Here is a 22,562-nt window from a genome sequence, read left to right on the forward strand (position 1 = left end):
GTAATTTTTATTCATTTTTTCACAATATTTGTTTACTAATAAAATGTATTTTATTTTTTTAAATATATATTAGTAGAATTAAGTAAATGTGTTGTATAAGGATTATGATTTATAAACATTGGTAACTTTTTCAATAATTGGGAGAGAAATTATTAAATAAAATAATTTATAAATAGTAAATAAGAGTTTGATAAGATCAATAATGTGTAAATTATTTTAGAACGCTGGAACCACTTTTCTATCAGAATGCGATTAATTTCATGGATTAAGTCAATAGCTCGCAAGACGAGTAGAAAGTTTGATATCCTTAGTTGAGATTAAATGAGAAAATGAATTAAATATAGAATATTAACCTTGATGTTTTGTTGATAGTAATTGGAAAAACGTGATTTATATATAACAGTCTTATTTGATTTGTTTTCATTAGATAAATTGAACGTAATTTTATTAAAAATATAAATTTTATATTTGGACTCAAATTCATTAAGGAAAATCTTAAAAGGTGAAAAATGATATTGATAGTAAGTGTACACGAAAGATGGTAAGTATTGCATGACAGTACAGAGTACACGAAGAAAACGATGATTATGAAGGAGAGGAAAATATTTAGGCAACTAAAAATTGAGTAGTATAATTATATGCTCATATTGATGGAAACTTTTATTTTGACTTTCGATGAAATCGGGGCGATTTAGACGACTATAAGAACAAAAGAAATACTTAATTTCAAGTTCATACAAAGCATGCAAAAAGGAAACAAATATCTCTAAATTAAATCTGTAAAATTAATGTAACAACCCATTATATATTATATATGTTGGTGATAGTATCGATCAAATTAACCTTTATTTGAGAATCTTGATTTTGAATGTAATGTGGTTTTCTTTACTTTGAAAAATTTATGCTTGTTTATCTCCATTTTTGATTAAGAACCATAGTTGTCATAACTAGTAAATATTTTGATTTTAAAATTTTCTCATAATTAGTTGGACTTTTAACTAAGTATATATATTCTTGAAATAAATAAAAAATAAATTAAGTCAATATTTAATATTTGGATGGAATCCAAATGGTGTCTATTGCATCTATGTAAACAGTAAACACATATACTAAGATACAGACTTAATGTCTTCAAACTATTACATATAAAAATGATCTAACTTTTATTTTTTAATTTTTTTCAAACAGTTTTTAAAAATAATAGTTTTATGTTAAAAACAAAAAAAAAAAATTTAACTTAGTTGGTTAGTTATAAAAGAATTACTCAGATTTATTCATAATGCATTCTTATAACTATGGGTCGAGTTTTGAGCACCCAAACCATACGAACCAAAGTTGACGTTCATAACATCATAGAGATGGTAGAAAGAAATCAAAAAGACTAACAACCCATCATGAATATTCTTCTTTTAAAATGTACACAAACAAAGAAATAACATCCTAGCTTCTTTATGTTTACAAACATATAGGAAAAAAAATCTGTTGTCTGTTTTTTGAAATGCTTTTTTTTTGTTCAAATCGGTTTTGTTTTCAAAATGCATGTATGTTTCATACTGACCACACTTCTCGAAGGAGCTCATACCTTGCTGCTTTCTCATAGCATCCATTACAATTTCTCTCTTCCAGTTCTCCATCTTCTTCTTCCTGACTTGTGTATCCATTTGTTTCTATAGATGATGATGCCTCCACTACAACTTGCTTTGTCAGTGAAGGGGCGGTGTAGACAACCGAAGCTGCAGCGTAGGGAAAGGTAATCGCAAGGTGGCTCCCCGATAATCTTTGCACAGTACACTGGTGGATAATTCAAAACAATATATATAATCATTCATTATGATTCTATTTTCTCCCCCTACATATATAATCAAAACATACCTCAGCATTTATAGCTTCTAATATTGCACCAGGGACAATATCCGGACATAATTCATCTGGAATAAAGTTGCATAGTATTCGTTTCACCACTGGAAGACTAATGGATGGACAAACCTTCAATTTTGTTGTTCAAACATTTTTTAGTAAATTACTAGAGAAAGAGCAGATCTAAAGAAGAAAAAGATTCGTTATACCTCTTCCCTGATTGAACTATCGGTAAGTAAGTCCTTTGGTAGCATCAAGAGATTACTTAAATCATTCAAAAGTTGAAACTGTCCCCAGTTGCTCGAAGAAACATCATCATCAATGCCGAAGAGTTCATTAAGAAATATTGACCAGTTACCTACCTACACAAGAAGGACCATCAAAATTTGTTTATATATATATATGAGATGATGATAATACAGAACAGAACAGATACAAACCGCAGTTTTAAGCTGTGCACCAGATCCAAAACTCAAATCTCCTGCTGGAATTGGTAAAACTTTAGAATCAACTATCGGATCTGAGATAGGATCAGTTGGGATCTGGTGGGCTGACTCACGCAAAATAGCATTGAACATGGCCACATCTAGTCTGGCAACACATTGTTCCATGACCTATTATATTATAACAGACCAATATCCATTCAACTACTTTGCTTTAAGAGAATAAAATAGCAAGAATAATCGAAAACAAACATACTATTCTTGCTAACACTGGCAGGCAACCACATTCATGTCCGCCTGCTCGGAGTGGACATAGTCTTCTGAGAGCATCTTCAAATGCATTCTTCCACAGGTTAATCGAATAATAACTTCCTCCTTGTTTTTGCTTCTGATCATTACTTCCAACTGGAGATTGCATGATGGGAGTAAATATCTGGAACCAGAACAAGTTGTTTAGAGAAAAAAAAATAGATTACAAAATCTAGCAAGACAGGGTGATATTTCAATTTACCTGCCACCATACGGAATCGACTAACTGGGAGAAAATCCGTGACTCAACTTTCTCTAAAGAAGCTATGAAAGTCTCAGTCTCAGTCTCAATAAACTGAGAGATAATTTCTCTAAGCAAAATTATGTTTGATAACCAGAATGTTAACCTTGGAACATCATTCCCACAGGACTTCACAACCAAAACTAGGCCTGAAATAATACTTCTTGCAATTGTAGCCCTCTTCTTCTCTAATGACGGGTTTTTGTAAACTTGTATGTAAACTCTAGAAAGGCGCCGAGCAGGTGTGTGAACCTTATTCCCTGAACTTCCATGATCAGACTGTACAGAATACATAGATATCTCAAGTGCAGCAACTTCTCTTAGCTCCTCTTCAAGTTTCTCAATTCTCATCTCCATTTCTTCAATCCTCTTCATCATAGCTGCTTTCTCTTCATCATCACAATTGTCCTCGTTTTCATCATCCAAAATATCCACATCCCTTACATCATCAAGAAGCTTGTCGTTAACACTTTCAGAGGATTCTAAAGATGATCGAGGATGAACTTTTACGCTTTTGATGTTAGCCATGTTACTAATGGGAACAGTTTTTATATTTCCATTAGGAGAGGCTTTACTGATTTTCTGAGCCTTCTTAGGGACGTCTCGCGATGACTTTGTTTGCAACTTATTCATTCCTCTGTCAGACTTTGTTCTTGAAGCTTGAAAAAGATGTGCATCATTAGTATCCTTTTTCTTCTCAAGTTTACTGGGAAGTCTAGAAACCCTTTCTATTTTCTCATCTTCAGCAACTTGTGAATCACCCTGAGATGAAACTGAATCTCGTGGCGTCTCAGGATCAATTTCTTCATCATGCACATTTTCATGCATTTTGCTATTAAGCTCTTTGATTACTGAACTAGTTTTTGTATCTTGAATGTCCTGCTCCAGTCTGTTGACATCATCCACATAATGTATAATCAAATTCTCATCAACTTCAGAAGAATCATTGATACTGCTTGAAACACTTGTTACAGTATTGGAATCCAAGTTTGCATAGCAATCATTAGATTCAGTTTCTTTACTTCCCAAGACTTTGTGTGTTGTATCATGTTCTAACTGCTTCCGTTCTCTCCTTTCAGGTCTACCAGAATGCTTCTTCTGATTGCCGATCGGAACTCTCTTCTTGTCAATCTCCTTCATACTAAATGTTTCACTATACACACAAACAGACCTAAAAAATTATAGAAAAAAAAAATATGACAGATTATATTAGAGATCAGACTGTATAGCTGAATTTAGAGATATGTCATGTGAAGAAATTAAACATATCCGAAAGTCCCTAATTCTGTATGATGAATAATACTTGGATCAAACAGGTGGAGAGCATCACATCAAGCCATTGATCATGCAATTCCGCCAGTCAAGTGAAGCAAACGAAAATTTAAAGCAATAACTGCGCTTAGATTAGAGCTAGGAATAGTTAGGTATACACAGTTAGCATTTCCGGTTCTGATTTAGCAATGATCGTTAAACAGGTGAAGATCGTCACATCAAGCCATAGATCATGCAAGTCCGACAGTCAAGTGAAGCAAACAAAGATTTAAAGCAATAACCGCGTTTAGATGATCTAGGAATAGTTAAAATCATAAGATACTCAATTCTACTAGGTATACACAGTTAGCATTTCCGGTTCTGATTTAGCAATGATAGTTAAATGCACATCCGATAACTAATCTAGAACTTCAGGAAATAGAAGAAGCCTCAAAATGTGGCATAGATTTGAGCCAGTTCTTCAAACAGAATTAAACAGCTGGAGAAGATTATGAAGTCGATATGAACACTACATAGAAACAAAACTCAACTTCTACTAGGTATACACAGTTAGAATTTCCGGTCTGATTTATCAATGATAGTTAAATGCACATCCGATAACTAATCTAAAACTTCAAGAGATAGAAGAAGCCTCAAAATGTGGCATAGATTTGAGCCAGTTCTTCAAACGGAATTAAACAGCTGGAGAAGAATATGAAGTCGATATGAACACTACATAGAAACAAAACTCAATTTCTACTATGCATACACAGTTAGCATTTCCGGTTCTGATTTAGCAATGATCCTTAAATGCACATCCGATAACTAATCTAGAACTTCAAAAGATAGAAGAAGCTTCAAAATGTGGCATAGATTTGAGCCAGTTCTTCAAACGGAATTAAACAGCTGGAGAAGATTATGAAGTCAATATGAACACCACATAGAAACAAACTCAATTTCTACGCATTTCCGGTTCTGATTTAGCAATGATCGTTAAATGCACATCCGATAACTAATCTAGAACTTCAAGAAATAGAAGAAGCTTCAAAATGTGGCATAGATTTGCGCCAGTTCTTCAAACAGAATTAAACAGCTGGAGAAGATTATGAAGTCAATAAGAACACTACATAGAAACAAACTCAATTTCAACTAGGTATCTATACACAGTTAGCATTTCCGGTTCTGATTTAGCAATCAATTCTCGTAACATGCACATCCGATAACTAATATTCAAGAAGAAAATGAAAAGAAGTGTATTCGAAATCTGAAATTACAGTTACAGATGAAGACATGAAATGATTTGAATCCAAAGAACCTGATTCGTCTCTTAGAACTTCAAAGCTTCAAAATGTGGCAGTTCTTCAAACAGCTGGAGAAGATTGTGAAGTGAATATGAACACTAGATAGAAACAAAACTCAATTTCCGTCTCTATATGGAGAAGAGAGAGAAGATCTGGAGTAAGAAGAAGAGAAGAGTTTGCTTTCTCTCTCTTTCTGTAAATAGGCAGAGGTAGTTTCTCTGCAACGCTTGGCAGTTATTCAAAACGAGGGAAGAGAAGAACTAATAAGGGCTTGTTTGTTTTGTTTTGTTTGATGTGTGGATTATTAATTGAGATTTATAACATCTCTTTAAATTTAATACATTTATTCTCTTATTAAAATATTCAGATAATAAATAAAACTTTTTTAGAAATATATTTTAGTAATTTATTACAATAATAAATAAAAGTTGGAATTAAATTTAAAAAATAATATTATTATATTATAAAATGGTGGGTGGAGACACGGGCTAGATCGGTGAAACTCCAGTGTTGTCGGTGGCGTAAAGTGACCGGTGATTTTACGTTCCAACAATTTTTTTTTTAATTTTAATTATAGAAAATAATGAAATCTAGAAGAGATCACAGAAATCCTCATAATTATTGTAAATATAAATTTATTTTCAAAAAGTAAAATGAATTTTTAGTTATCAATCCCTCAAAGTAGGTAAAGTTTAAATAATCATTTATTGTTTTGACATTATAAATCAATAGATAAATTTGATTGAGATTTCTTTCTAAAATTATTATTTTTAAAATAATTAGACAATAAATATGAAAAATTATATATTATGATTAGTACATCGTGATTTTTCTGCATTGTCGGAAGATGACCGATATTTGAAGTATTCATCGTCTCTATTATTATTTTTTTTTATAACTATTTAACTTAAAATAATCGACTACTTTCGTTACAATTTTTTAAGAGATAAAAATGAAACAAAAAAGTGAGTCCACTCAAAAAAAATATTAAGATTTGTTTTTTCTTTTGTTGTTAATACAAATAAAATTGGGATTTGGGAAGCGTAAAGTCAAATAATGCATGCAAATTGGGAGAATGAGAATTATTATGAGCTGTCGAATTATTATTATATAACAGCCAATGAAATTGACAACCTATCCAACCTATTTTAATCGTCGGTTGAGAGTTTTAAATTATATAAATATATATTTTGAAAAGAGTTAAACTTTGCTTGATGATACATATAAATAGTAATGCAAAGTAACATAAATAGTCTATAGATGTAAAAATAAAAAATCAGAAAACTTATTGGCAAAATAGAATCATTTAATATATTATCAAAGAGGAGAAGATGAAATCACATTTTTTTATATTTTATAATTTGACCGGGATTCAATATAGTATGCTTGAGGCAAATTGTTATTGGCAAACATGAATTTTATTGTTAAATAAGCGAGACTAATTTATATATCTATTATTTTCCGGTGCTCCAAAAAAGCAAAAATTATTTAACAAATTTTAACATCTAATTTGTATGTATGGTTTGTTCAATATCTTTGATAGCTTCATCATTCAATCAAACTCTCATGATTAGATTAAAGTAGGGATTTTATGTATAATTAACATGTATCTCGTGCATGCACAAGTAATAATATAAAAAACCGTAAAAAAAATATTACGATAAAAATTTTATGGGCGGGTCAACCCACAATCCGACCCAAGTATCCATTTACTCTTACATATATCCAAATTAACCACAGCTTTCGACCCGGCAATCCGAACACTTTAAAAATTAAGCATCATTATATATATAGATTAGTTAGTTAAAAAGTTGAACTTATATTGTTATAATGTCACGCATTTATCAAATGTTGGATTGAATTTAAAATATAAAGTGTTATTAGCCTAGTTGGATAAAAGGTTATACTTTTTTTTGTTAAGTTGCAAGTTCGAACCATACCTATAGCATTTTAAATTTATTTTTAACCGTTTTAAGTTTATAGGCGGGTCAACCCACAATCCGACCCAAGTATCAATTTACTCTAACATATATCCAAATTAACCACAACTCTCGACCCGACAATCCGGACACTTTAAAAATTAAGCATCATTATATATATATATAGATTAGTTAGTTAAAAAGTTGAACTTATATTGTTATAATGTCACGCGTTTATCAAATTTTGGGTTGAATTTAAAATATAAAGTGTTATTAGCCTAGTTGGTTAAAATGTTATACTTGTTTTTGTTAGGTTGCAAATTCGAACCAAACTTATAGCATTTTTAATTTTATTTTTAACCGTTTTAAGTTTATGGACGGATCAACCCATAATCCGACTCAAGTATCAATTTACTCTCACATATATCCAAATTAACCACAGCTCTCGACCCGACAATCCGGACACTTTAAAAATTAAGCATCATTATATATATATATATATTATAATTCTCTTAATTAAATTTACATGTTAGGTAAGGAAACAACTAAATTAATTAATAGAACTGAAAGAGAAGCATCCAGCCATCAACCTATTTAATCTAAAATCACAACCCTTCCTGATCGTACGAAGATTCCATTTGTTCCCCTTCAAACAAGCATCCACCCGCAAATATTAAAAAATAAACCCAATTTAATTAGATCTATTGTATAATTTATTATACAAAATTATTTTGGATAAATTAAATAATTCAAATCAAATTCGAAATTATTTAAAACCAAAATAGTTAATTTAATATAGTAATTTAGATTCAATTCAAATTGAATTTTAGATTAATTTATCGTATCAATGATCGTATAAACATGCATATCAAAATATCACAAAGAACCAATAAACATATCAAAATAACTAATAAAATAGATACGATTAAAATAAGAAAAAAGCTCATTTAGACTTATGTACTTATACAACTAGCTCAATTAGACGTATGAACTAATAAAAGTTCATTTAAATTTAACCGTATGTAATATTAAAAATTGGCTCATCTAGCCTCGGTTAGTAAGCTCTATTAATTTTTTTAAAAAAATTTAATTTATTATTTAAATATTCATTTTTTTTATTAATTAATTAATCTATTGATCTCCTTTTACTATTTTTTTATTCTTTTCTTATTAATTAATTAATTCATTCATTCATTTATCTTTTTTAACTATTTTTTTTTGTTATTTGAGTATTTTATTTTTATTTTTTTCTACTATTTTGCTTTTTTTATATAACATAATATCATGTATAAAATAGTTCATTATTTATTATAATATTTAATTCTATTAAAAATTATAAATCATAAATCAAAGATTAAACATAAAGCTATTAATTTTATTTTTGTTTATATTAAGAAAAAAAAAATCACAAACAAATTGTTAAATCTTTTTCACAAAATTAGAAGACATGTTACAATTAAACAAACCCTTCTCAAAACATTATATTAGAATAAAATTAAAAAAAAAATTGTTAAATCTTTTTCACAAAAGTAGAAGGTCTATTATAATAGAACAAACCCTTCACAAAACCTCCAAAAATAATTTCTCAAATACATCTAAAAGATCTCAAATACAAACAAGTTGCCAAATCTAAATTCTCGTACATTATCAAATAAAGTGCTGTCAAATCTCAATTATCTCACAATATCAACTAACACTCTTGTGTTGGTAAGAATTGCGATGTTTGACCGTCAACTGTAGCAATCATTCGTGTTCCAGACTTTAAAATAGAGTACACATTTACGGATCATCATCGTCATCATCTTCGTCTTCGCCATCGTCATCATGACTGTCACTATCACTCTCACTGACACCACCACTCCCGTTAGACTTTGTCAAAACCCATATCTCAAACCCTTCGCTAGCCTTATCCCAATCAATTATAGACAATTCCAATTGAGGCACATATGCTTCACATCCTAATTGTAAATGCGATTCATCATGTTCTATCATTTTTAACCTTAATTTTCTGTCATAATTATCAACAAAACAATTATTAATATTTTAACATAAATACAAACTAGTTTTTAACCTTAATTTTCTGTCATAATTATCAACAAAACAATTATTAATATTTTAACATAAATACAAACTAGTCATAAACATGAGTGAAGTTTTAGGATTAAAGTTTTAGTAAGCACACAAAGAAAATGGTAGAGTTTGAACATAAACACTAAAGTGGGAGAATGATAACTAACCTTTGAAGTCGCAAATAGAGGATTGAACGAGCTTCTTTGGTTGCACAAACTTCTTTGGTTGAGCAAAACTTCTTTGAATCGGAAGAAAACTGACTGAGAAAGAAGATGAAAAAAGGGAAAAGAAAGAAGATGTGGAGAAAAGGAAGATGAAAAGGGGGAAAAGAAAGAAGATTAGAGAAAGAAGATGAAAAGAGGTAAAATAAAGAAGATAAAAAGATAGAAGAAAAATATAATTAATAAAGAAGAAAAAGAGAAAAAAATGAATATTTAAATAATAAATATTAAAAAAAAAAAAAATTAACAGAGTTTATTAAAAGAGGCTAAATGAGCCAATTTTTAAAAGTACATACGCCTAAATGAACTTTTATTAGTTCATACGTCTAATTAAGCTAGTTGTATAAGTACATACGGCTAAACGAACTTTTTTCCATTAAAATATATACTTAATTGTACTAATATCATGGACGGATTCAAGAATCTGAGTTGGAGTAGACTTAAAAAAAAAATTTGGGGGTGGACTTGAAAAAAATTTGGGATGAGAAAATTTTGAATAAAATAGGTGGATAAAATAAGTTTTGTCATTTTTTTAATAAGATAAACAAATATTGAATTAAATTAAAAAAATTAAATGACAATGTCACATTTTTACTATTAATTTTTTTTCAGGATGGACTGAGACCCTAAATAGATCCGCCCCTGACAAGTATAACCCGATTAAATTGAACCCAGTGTCATATAAAACCAAATCAAGGATGGAGATTTTCGATAAACTATAGACTAAAATAGTTAAAAGTTGACTATCTAAATATAATGTTAGATTTTATGTTAGGTTTGATTGTTGAAAAATATTTTTTATTTATGTTTTTACTATTGCCCTCAAATGATCAATCTCGTTGGGTTGGAAGTGTGTTTGGTGATAAGGTAAATACTCGTGTTTATCTATTATTTTTGGTTGTTATACTTAAACGACTAGCGTTTTATCGTATTGTATTAGACTTAAATTTCTTTTTCTTTTTTTTTTGGTATAACTTGTGATAGGAGACTATGTAAATTCTTTAAAATACATTCATGATATATATTTAACTATATAACTTTGTATAATTTATTATACAAAATTATTATATATATTATTTAAATTTAAAAAGTAATTACACTCCTCATCACTCACTTTGTATAATTTATTATACAAAATTATTATATATATTATTTAAATTTAGAAAGTAATTACACTCCTCATCACTCCCCTCAAATTTAAAACTAAAGGCAATTTATTTATACATATTTATACATATAAATTTATTAATAATACTAAAATACTATGAAAAATGAAAAATTAGTGCTCCCAAGTTTTGTGTGAAATTTATTAAGTAGAGCAAATGCAGCAAATTTCATGACAGAACCGCCTCTTTACAAGAAAAAAAACCGTTAAAAGTGGGCCCTGAAGTGGCCGTTAATCCCACCGTTGCTTTCCCGTACGCAGCAGATCTTCGATCACAACTCATCGCCGTCGCCGGCCGTATACTAGAGGCGTTGCGTTCCTTATCAATACTTGTCCGATCTCAGATCGCAGCTGCGTTTCTCATATACTGGCCTCATTAACATCATTTCAGCTGATTCAGGATTTCTTATATATAATGTCGAATCTGTATGGAGATTATAATAAAAAGATTGATTATGTTTTCAAAGTGGTCTTGATCGGTGACTCGGCCGTGGGGAAATCTCAGCTTTTGGCTCGTTTCTCTAGGAATGAGTTCAGTGTCGATTCTAAGGCCACAATTGGTGTAGAATTCCAAACAAAAACTCTTGTTATCGATCAGAAAACCGTAAAGGCACAGATTTGGGACACTGCTGGCCAAGAAAGGTCTGATTTTTTTCAATCAAATTGTTATCTTTTGCTTCTGTTTTCTTCCATTGTTGATTGATCTTCCATTAGTAGTATATACATTTATTGGGTTTGTGTAATATTAGATCAAATTGAATTGAGAAATTTTTTTGGTGAAATCATTTATATCAGTTGGGGAGATGCTGTTATGAAGATTAATTGATGTATACTACTTTCCAAGATGAACACTTTCTGCTTACCTTTAATTTTTCTCCTTTCTTGGTTTCAAAGGGTTGGAGATTAAAAATGGAAACCTCCTGTTGGATTAAGTTCTCTAATGTCAATTCCTTAGCCTTATTGCAATAACATAGCTGGTTATAAAGTTGATTCTTCTTTTTTATCTTTACATTGTTGGGGTCTATGTTTCTTAGTCAAGAGCAATAACTTGGGGACTTTTCGGTTTGTTTTACACATTGGTTCTATATATGGAATAGTGAAAATTGACACCCCATTCAAAAAAAAACCTGGACTTGTTTCAAAATACTAAAACAAGGTTATTTTGAAATGGTCTATTGGTTATCCAAATAACTCATGTTCAAACAATAGGAGTTTGTGGTTAGTTTTAGAAATTAACCAAATGAGGTATTAGTGAATATATGCTTCTTTGTCTTGTTTATTTGTTTTTCATTGATTAGATACCGGGCTGTAACAAGCGCATACTATCGAGGAGCAGTGGGTGCAATGTTGGTATATGACATGACAAAGCGCCAGTCTTTTGACCACATGGCAAGGTGGCTTGAGGAGCTAAGAGGACATGCAGATAAGAATATTGTGGTGATGCTTATAGGAAATAAGTCTGACTTGGGCAGTCTCCGGGCAGTGCCAGTTGAAGATGCTCAAGAATTTGCCGAGAGGGAGAACTTGTGCTTCATGGAGACCTCTGCTCTCGAGACAACCAATGTTGAGTCGGCGTTTCTGACTGTCTTGACTGAAATATATCGAATTATGGCAAAGAAGAGTCTAGCTGCTGATGGGTCGGATTCAGGCAAGTCTATGTCGTTCAAGGGAACTGCGATCATAGTTCCTGGACAGGATTCGGATTCAGAGAAGAAGAGTGGCTGTTGCGGGTGAGTTATCGATTGTTTTGGGTTATACTTTTTTTCCACTCCCATCATATTCTTACAGTTCAGGATTCTTTTGTTTATTGGAATTGTTATATTTGTTTTAGTGTAGAAAAGAAGACTGACAGTAATTACATTTTGCTCTATTAGAATGATACATTTCAGGCATTTGCTTTCTACTATTCCACCTCTGATTTGTTCCTGTAAACACATTCTTCATAAGCATTTTAATGTTATTGAAATCCCAGTTTTGATAGAAAATTTTGATTTGTTGGTTGGTAGTCAAGATTTTATTAACACAATTTGAATGCGATCTCAAAACATTTAAGGGTGTGTTTGATGAGGGGAATTGGAATTGGCATTAGAATTCCAATTCCAATTCCATGAGAATTGACATTGAATTACAATTTAATTCCTATATTTGGAAACATTATAGAATTGTAATTCAATTCCAATTCCTATGTTTAAGAAAATGATAGAATTATAATTCAATTCCAATTTTTATGTTTATAAAATAAAATATCGGTTCAAAATGTTAATTTCTTAAATATGTTTTCTCGTTTTTGACATGTTTAACACATTTAACACGTTTTTGACATGTTTAACACGTTTTGACATGTTTAACACGTTTAATACATTTTTTACACGTTTAACACGTTTTTGACACGTTTAAACACGTTTTTGACATGTTTAACGCGTTTCACACTTAAAACACATTTTCAACATGTTTTTCACGTTTTTGGTATGTTTAACACGTTTTTGACATTTTTAATACGTTTAATATGTTTTTCACACATATTGACAAGTTTAACACGTTTTTCACGTTTTTGACATGTTTAACACGTTTAACATGTTTTCACGTTTTTTGCACGTTAAACACGTTTTTGGCATGTTTAAAACGTTTTACACATTTTTGACACGTTTAACACGTTTTGACATGTTTTCCACGTTTAACACGTTTTTCACATTTTGGCACATTTAACACGTTTTTGATATTTTTAATACGTTTAACATGTTTTTCATACATTATGATGAGATTAACATGTTTTTCACATTTTTGGCACGTTTAACACGTTTTTGACATGTTTAATACGTTTAACATGTTTTCTACATGTTTAACACATTTTGGCACATTTTACACATTTTTGGCACGTTTTACACATTTTTGGCACGTTTAACACTTTTTAACATGTTTAACACATTTTTGGTACGTTTCACATATTTTGACAAGTTTAGCATGCCAAAATTTATCAAACGTGTTAAACGTGCCAAAAATATTTTAAACATACCAAAACGTGTTAAACGTGTCAAAAACGTGAAAACGTGTTAAACGTGTCAAAAACATGTCAAAAACCTGTTTAACGTGCCAAAAACATGATAAACATGTTTAATGTGTTAAAAACGTGTTAAACGTGTCAAAATGTCAAAACGTGTTAAACGTATCAAAAATGTGTTAAACATGCCAAATAAGTGAAAAACTTGTTAAACGTGCCAAAACATGAAAAATGTGTTAAACGTGTCAAAAACGTGTTAAATGTGTTAAAAATGTGTCAAACGTAAAAAACATGTGAAACGTGTCAACAACGTGTTCAACGTGTTTAATGTGTTAATAACATTTTAAACGTGTTAATAACATTTTAAACGTGTTAAAAACATGAAAATGTGTCAAAAACATGTTAAACGAGACAAATATGTGAAAAACTTGTTAAACATGCCAAAATGTGAAAACATTTTAAACGTGTCAAAAATGTGGTAAATGTGTCAATAACGTGTTAAACGTGCCAAAAACATGATAAACGTGTTTAATGTGTTAAAAACGTGTTAAATGTGTCAAAAATGTGAAAACGTGTTAAATATGTCAAAAACGTGTTAAACGTATCAAAACGTGTTAAAAACGTGTTAAATGTGCCGAATATGTGAAAAAATTGTTAAACGTGCCAAAACGTGCAAAATGTGCCAAAATGTGAAAAACGTGTTAAACGTGTTAAAAACGTGAAAATCGTATTAAACGTATCAAAAACGTGATAAGGACGTGAAAAACGTGTTGGATTTGTCAAAAACGTGTTAAATGTGCCAAAAACGCGTTAAACGTGTCAAAAACGCGTTAAACGTGGAAAAAACGCGTTAAACGTGGCAAAAACGCGTTAAACGTGGCAAAAACGCGTTAAACATGCCAAAAACGTATTAAACGTGCGAAAAACGTGTTAAACGTGTCAAAAACATGAAAACATGTGAAAAACGTTTTAAACGTGTGAAAAACGTTTTAAACGTGTTAAAATGTCAAAAACGTGAAAAACGTGTTAATTTGGAATTACAATTCCGACCTAAAAAGATTGGAATTGAGAACTCTCAAATTACACTATATTGAATTCCATTGGAATTCTATTTCAAATTCCCATTCCTAATATTAAAGTGTCTAACAAACAAAAGAATTAGAATTGAACCCTCCAATTTTAATTCTAATACCAATTTCAGGATTATCAAACACACCCAAAAGACTTTGTTCTATGACAGGGAATACATTCCTAGTTTAAATCCAGCAAATTTATGAAATATGTCTGTATAGTATTAATCTTTAGATACTTACTCTAGTTAGATCGACTGATAAGAGATAAAGAGACTTTGAATTATCATTTGATTGTCTTATAATGAGGGGATTGGTTATTATAAAAAGCTCTGATTGTTGTGCATTCATGTTATCATTATTTTTTTATTATGAGGATCATTACTAGATTGGAGAGATTAAAATGTCTTTTTTGTTTGTTTGTGGGGAATCATTATATTCTAGGTTCTTGCATTTGATTTTGGTTTTGGCTTACCGGATCTTGTGACCTTCAACAAGGCACTTTAGTTTGCCTAGATTAAAAGGAAAAAAATGCATTTTAGTTAAATGGGGATGAATTTTTCTTCCCAAATAAATAACCTTTGAATTTAGTTAAATGGTAATGACTAGAGCTAAGTGTATGAAATTGAATGGTGTGGTTGGCTCACTAAATATATCTCCCTTAGTTATTATGGAGATTGAAAAATATTCATTCTAATTGGATGTTTTTTTAATGACCATATAATAATAATAATAATTAATAATAGTATTGGTAAAAATTTTAGAGTTATAATTTATTATTTAAAAATCATTTTATTTTAAATCACATTTTAACAATTCATCTCATATATATTTTTAGTTTTTATTTACAATATTATAACGCCAAAAATCGACCATTCCTGAGAAGGAGTTTCATTACTCGATAGTTGCATCCCATAACTTACCTTTCTTTCGGGTCTCGAATGAGACAGAGAATCAAAATGATAGGGTTGATTAAAGTGCATTTTAAAAATCGATTTGATTAGTTTTAACTTTTTTAGAGTCGTCACCTAATTAACTTCCCAAGAAATTAATAAAGAAAAATATTTTGCGTGTTCAAACGCATTTTAGAGATTTCATTTTTGGTTCGGTGCTTGGTTACACGTGAGAAAGGCTCTCGCGCACGTGCCTATCATATTATGGTCTCTATTTTAAACTTTTGACAATTTAGAAGAATATCATTTTACACTTTATTTATTTAATCTTAGGGCATATGTCTAAAGATAAATTCAGATATAAACATTTGTCTAGTTCTGTATCTAAAACAAAACATGTATCTATGTTATAGTTCTAAATCTAAATATAAAAAATGCTAGTACCTGTAGACGATACGATTGGAGAAACTTGAGAATGGTATTGGGCATCTCTTTTGATTTTTAGTTGCTTGGAGATGAATCTATCAGAAGGATACTCGACCAAGAGCGAGACTGCAAAGAAAACATCCGGTCATAAAGAACTCAATAAACCCAATTGGTATTTCGAATTGAAGTCTGAAAATTGATCTTTCGATCTATTACTCAATTTCTTTCAAATTTAGAGAAAAAATATTTTTCTTCTCTCCTCTCCTTCAATTTTTTTGTTTACGTCTCTGGCTCAAATAGGAGGCTCTCGTCTTGGAGCCTTGTGTCCTCGTGTCTTAGAGGCCATTTGACATTTTTCTATGGCTGATTTGGTCCAGCGGATTAGAGGCTGAAACTTTCTGAAGAGTTCAGAACTCTTGCTCTGTGTGATAGAGGGCCTCTAGGAGAGAGAAAATTAGTTGCTAATGAAGAAGAGAAAATTCTTGGATATTGTTTTTTTTTAGTCTTGACATATGCGCTTAAAGCATCCCATCGGTGGTTGAAAATTGGTTGAAAATTTGATGTGGAGACAAATTATACCTGGGTACATGAATGAGAGTATGGGTATAATTGTGGAGAGAGAAATGAGAGGATCAAATATTTACTATTGGTACAAATAAAGAAAAGTAAGCCAAAAAGTGGTCCCTACCTGACATGTTGTTTACTTTTTTATTTAAAATATAAAATTGTTGATTTTTAATTTTTTTAATTGATAAAGTGTGGATCTCTTTTATTTGAAAAAAATGATCGTTTCTTTCGTCAATTAAAAATATGACCGTTTTATTACAGTTTTTTTTATACATATAATCAGGTTTTTTTCAGATAAAATCTATAAATAGATGCTCACACACTATCTAATTATTGATTTTTTTAATTTTTTAATATAATTTATAAATATTAGTTTTATTTATTTAAATAAATTAGTATAATTAAAAATAAAACTAGATTTACTTGAATGGTTGAATTAAAAAATACTGTATAAATTAGATGATGTGGATGGTGGGACCCTGAAATAGTAATAATTGTACATGAGATAGTTGGTGAATAGAGGTATAAATTTATAGGTATAATTTACTTTTGATGTGATAGCTGATGTGACACATATTTATACCTATGTATGGTATAGGAATGGGGATGCTCTCAGGCCCTATTGCCAACAAATTTTCATTTTTTTGCAAAAACAATACATAAATAAATTAATTCATTTATATATTTAAAAATTATAAATATTAGGATGCAAAATATTGGTATTTATAGAATGCCCATGTTGGACAAAGTTTATAAATTACGATCAAGTTTTGGAAACCGCATATCCAAGTTTGACACCATAGACACCTCATTTGCAAACAAACTAATTTATAATTTAACTTACACTTGTTTTTATTTATTTAGGAAAACACTAAAATTATGGATAGTTAAAACATGTCGATCAAATGATCGACGATACCCCGATTTTGGTGTTTATTGGTTTCCTTGTTAAAGGGTTGGATCTTGAAAGATGTTTGCCATGTTATGAAACATGATAGAATTGGTTTTAACTCTTACTAATGTGTTGAATAGTGATGCATGTGTCTCATCCGGTCATGGATATCTAGACATTACAAAACGCTGCACGAGGTTTTTGCATCATCTTTCAGACTGATAAAAATAATGTAATGATCTTGAGCTATTACGGTCTAGAGACCTACTATGTGAGATAGCTAAATGTTTTCATTATTCTATAAATTGATGAACGATCTCAAACTTTTATAGTCCGATGACCAGCTATGCGAGATAATTAAAGAGTTTTGCGTTCGTGTGCGGATGAAAGTTTTACATATACATTAATTTCACGGTACTATAGTCTTTAGACCAGTTGCGTGAAATAACCAATGGGGTTTTCATCGTCTTTTGAATCAAGTGGAAAACCAAACACATTAATCATACGCCACTATAGTCTATAGACTAGTTGCGTAGATAACTAGAGGGTTGAGTCACTTCCTCAGGTGGGCGACTACATCATATTAACCTCACAATCATAATCCTTAGCACGCATCTAATTAGTCCGAGTGTACATGTCTAATTTGTCCGAGTTACATGACAAAATTCGTGAGATAGCTAGAGGTTTGCGTTAGCTTGGTAGATTGACGTCTAAATAATTTTACCGGTCTTGTAATTGCGTAGTTTGGGAAGCCAGACGCCTGATCATACACAAGTGTTTTGTGTTGCATTATTTGCATAATTAGTAACTTACTTATTCTTTACAACTACTTCATTCCTAGGTGAAGAACTTTTGCAAAGACATCTTCGATGATTGTTGGCGTACAAATATCATAAAGACCTAGAAATAGGGGACCCATAGGGCATAATCCTAAAGAGATTATTTTGAATCGTTTCAGCATTTTTTCTTTTTGAATTTTTTGATTTTTAGGTAATGACCACTTTGTTTTTTTTGTTCGAGTAAACACTGTTCATCATAATTTTGAGTTTCTCTTTTTATTTGAAGACTTGCCCCCAATGAATGACTTTGTGGTGTTTTCTCTTTTTTAATTTGAAGACACTGACCCTTTATTTATTTTGAAAAATGACTTTAGTGGATGAATTGAGGATTTTTTTCCTTTCATTTTTGGAATATTTCCCTAGTGCATAACTTGGAGTTTTCTCTTTTTTCATTTGGAAGACTTCGATGCTTCATATATTTTGTAAAATGTCTCTAGTGCATGAATTTAGTTTTTTTTTTTCATTTTTGGAAAATGGCACTAGCTTTTATGGTGGAAAATTTCCCTAACACTTATATAGGAATTTTACTTTTTTTATTGCAAGTTAAGGCGTGTCTTAAATTCTCTCATTTTAGAACAAATCGAGGATTAAAATATGCTCGTATTCTTACTTCGAGTGTCGCTTTTGGACCATCTCAAAATGAGGTCGATTTTCCTTATTTTTTCTTTTGAGGCGAAGGTCATCAATAATGCACTCGAATATGTGTTCTAGCAATTTTTTTGTAAAAGAGATTTTTTTGCCCAAGCATTATTTATGACGTCTTAACCAAACTTCCGACTTGCGCCACATGCTTTGGAATTTTGTCTCACTTTCTTTATTATTATTTTTATTGAGAGATCTTTCGTCATTCTCAGCTTGAGTGAGCTCTTATTGTACTCGGGGTACTATCTAACAAAATTGGTACACTCGTGTTGTTTTTGGGTAAATCATGACGCGAGTCTCAATAATATCGAGTGATGATTTCAATGTTTCATCCACTTTGAGTATTAATATATTTTTTTGGTCGACCCGGTATATCTGATAGAATTGATACACATATTATCTTGTTTTTAACAATCAAGACGAGAGTCTATGTGAGCACTATATGATTTCAAAATCTCAACCATGAGGAAGGTTTTTTTTTTTTTTTTTTTTTTTTTTTTTCTGATTTAGTTATATGGATATATATGAATCTTGTTTTTAGACAATAAAGACAAGAGTCTAGATGAACACGCAATGGTGGTTTTAGTGTCTCAATCTTGATGACTACTTTGGCTCAATTATTATTATTATTATTTTTCAAGTCTAGATTTTTGAGTCATCTCCCATTCTTGAAATATTTTTTTCTTTTTTAGGAAGCGAAACACTTTTCTTTATTCGCGTGGTTTAAACTCAGGCTTTGATTTTTTTCCACGAGCTTCCATTTTATTTTTATTTTATTATAATTAGCCGCGAGTACACGAAACGATGCAATTAGATTTCATTCACTCGAACCGTCTATAAAATTATCAAGTTCCTTTTGAAACGATCGTCGAAGGGACACTCTCATCTTGACTCATACTTTTTTTTCTTTCTAATATCTGTTTTTATTCTTACTTTTTTTTGAGAGAGGGATCTTGGTAACATTTCCTCACATTATGTTTTGGGAAACGAATGGTTACAACTGGGCCTCGACACAAAGGCTACCTACGTATCCTCTTGTTAGAGGAATCAAGTCGAAATGTAGTTCAAGCTGCAAAAGTGTTAGTTTTATTTTAGAAATTCCCCTGGTGTGAACTAGGGTTTTATTATTTTTTGTCTTCATTTTTCGGAATGCACCTAGTGTGAACTAGATTTCTGTTTTTTTATTTCTTTTTTGAATGGCTTAGAATGCGCTACTTGCGATAAATGACTTACGTTTATGACCATTGTTTTTTTTATTCATTTTAAGATGGCATAAAATGCGTTATCGGGGACATACGTCTCATATTGCATATTTTTTCCTTTTTTTTGGTCGAATGACTTAGAATGCACTATTGGTGATAGGCGTCTTACATCACATCTTTTTTTAGATGACTTAAAATACGTTATCGGCGATAAACGTCTTACATCGAATAGTCTTATTTTTTATTTTTTAGGGTTAAACATTTTATTCATGTTTTTCAAAGAATGCCCCTAGTCTTCGCAAATAGATTTTTTTTTAAAATCAGAAATATCGTCTTATTTGTTTTTAGTACAAAAAAAAATAACGATTATGACATTGCCTAGTGAACAGGCTACCTACGTGTCATTTGACAAAGAATCAGGTCATTGACGTAGTTCATGGTCATTACTATATTTTGTTCTTTTGTTCATGTGTTAATTTTGTCATTTCTTTTTATTTTGTCGTAGTGTATGAACTAGGAATTCATTTTATTAGAAAATCACTTAGCATGAAAACTACGATTTTATTATCATTTATTATTTTGATGATTTTCTTTTGTCTTTTCTTTTTGATTGTTTTTCATTTATCATCTTTTCAGTGCCATTAGTGTAAAAACTAGAATTTCATTCTCGTTGATGTAGTTATTATTATTTTTTCCATTTTTTACGTATGACATTGAAAATTTTTTCAATGCAAATTTTTTCAATGCAAATGATGTTAATGCATGCATGTGTAAATGCAATCCTACGAAGGGTCAATCATTTCCAAATTCTTTATTAATGATATTTTAAGTCTTTCAAGTGTACCATTAATCAAGTATGGGAAGAAATCTTGTCCTCGGTTCTTCGGGGATCCTTCATTGTCTTCTCTAATTTCCCGAATGTTTGACTCGCTAGCTCAAGTAGATATTGAGATTCTTCTTCCATGGACATCATTCTTGAGTCCGAGATTTAGTCGCGATCTTGAGACTTAAAGCCATTGGTTATGAGCAAGAGATCATGTCCTAACTTATTTTGTTATGGTTTTCCGGGAGGTACATTATCATCTTTCGTGATTTACCTTGAATGTTTGATTCACTAGATTTAGTAGACGTTGAGATTTATTTCCACAAGAATCGTTATGGAGTCTAAGATCAAGTCACGGTTTTGGGAACTATATTCATTGTTTATGATCGATTATCATGTCTTTTCTTGGAGACCAATGGACATGCACAAGTATCGTTGACTTTGGATCTATGTCTAGTCTTGTCATATGCTCGAGTCATTTCGAGATATCGTACGAATAACTTGTTAGGGTCACATCAAAACTATAATATACCTTACATTGATAAAGTGCATCATCTCTTAGTTTCTATACCGAGTTAACATTTCCCGCATTCTTATTTATCTACAATGCATTGCTCTATTTACATGGTTGATTATTCTAGCTACTCCTTTTGTTCGAATGAAATTATTTATTCTTCAAAAGGGTAGGACGATGCCACTTCAAGTTTTGTTAGCATAGCAGTGTATAAGACGTTGGGGAGCGATGGCCATTCTCGTCCTTGTGTTTGATCTTAAGGCGAGCTTTAGAGATCCAAAATTGTGGGTTATGATCAAGAGATCCTGTCTTGAATTGGAGATTGATGAATAAGTGCGATCATCCTGAATCATGTATTTGTCCATAACATATTCACATACTTGAGTTGCTTCAAGATGTCATTGTTTATACATATGGTAGAATGTCACGACTCCATCAAATTATAATAGCCTCCCGTCAATGGACTGCATCATCTCTCGATTTTTACATCGAGTTAACATTTTTTACATGCTTGTATATACACAATGCATTGCTCCATTGACACATTGTTAGATTTTTTAGCTACTCCTTTTGTTTGAATAAATTCAAAGTTTCTTCAAAAGGATAAAATGTGATTACGTCCACCATATTGAGCATACTAATGTATAAAACTCTGGGTAAACAATTTTTATTATTGTCTTTGTGTTTCTCATATTCGTTGTGTAGATTGAGAAATGTCTTCGTCTAGATGACATGGCCGTCCTTGTATCGATGCAAGGGAAAGTCAAAATATCATGAACGTGTGTTATGGAGTGATGACCCTTCAATGCATATATGCAATGCAAATTTTGTGCATGTGAAACTTAATCAACTATGCGACTTTTGTGATGATTTTAATCAATGGATCTCCATTTTGATTTGTCAGGAAGAACCTGTAAAT

General features: G+C 30.8%; 2 protein-coding genes across 2 annotated transcripts; one reads left to right on the forward strand and one right to left on the reverse strand.

Moving 5' to 3' along the window:
• Positions 1–1,359: 1,359 nt before the first annotated feature.
• LOC124935738 lies at positions 1,360–5,597 on the reverse strand. Its single transcript, XM_047476158.1, has 7 exons — positions 5,417–5,597; positions 2,812–4,021; positions 2,557–2,733; positions 2,298–2,471; positions 2,067–2,219; positions 1,873–1,986; positions 1,360–1,791 (listed from the first exon to the last, which is right to left on the reverse strand). Exons 2-7 carry the CDS (start codon positions 3,988–3,990, stop codon positions 1,549–1,551), a joined length of 2,040 nt encoding a protein of 679 aa, XP_047332114.1. The 5' UTR covers positions 3,991–4,021; positions 5,417–5,597; the 3' UTR covers positions 1,360–1,548.
• A 5,595-nt stretch (positions 5,598–11,192) lies between these two features.
• Positions 11,193–12,702, forward strand: LOC124935746 (ras-related protein RABA4d-like). Its single transcript, XM_047476166.1, has 2 exons — positions 11,193–11,419; positions 12,076–12,702. The coding sequence occupies exons 1-2, from the start codon at positions 11,193–11,195 to the stop codon at positions 12,509–12,511; spliced, it is 663 nt and encodes a 220-aa protein (XP_047332122.1). The 3' UTR covers positions 12,512–12,702.
• Positions 12,703–22,562: the final 9,860 nt, after the last annotated feature.

The sequence above is a fragment of the Impatiens glandulifera genome, chromosome 4 (genome assembly GCF_907164915.1).
Source record: "Impatiens glandulifera chromosome 4, dImpGla2.1, whole genome shotgun sequence".
Lineage (NCBI taxonomy): Eukaryota > Viridiplantae > Streptophyta > Magnoliopsida > Ericales > Balsaminaceae > Impatiens > Impatiens glandulifera.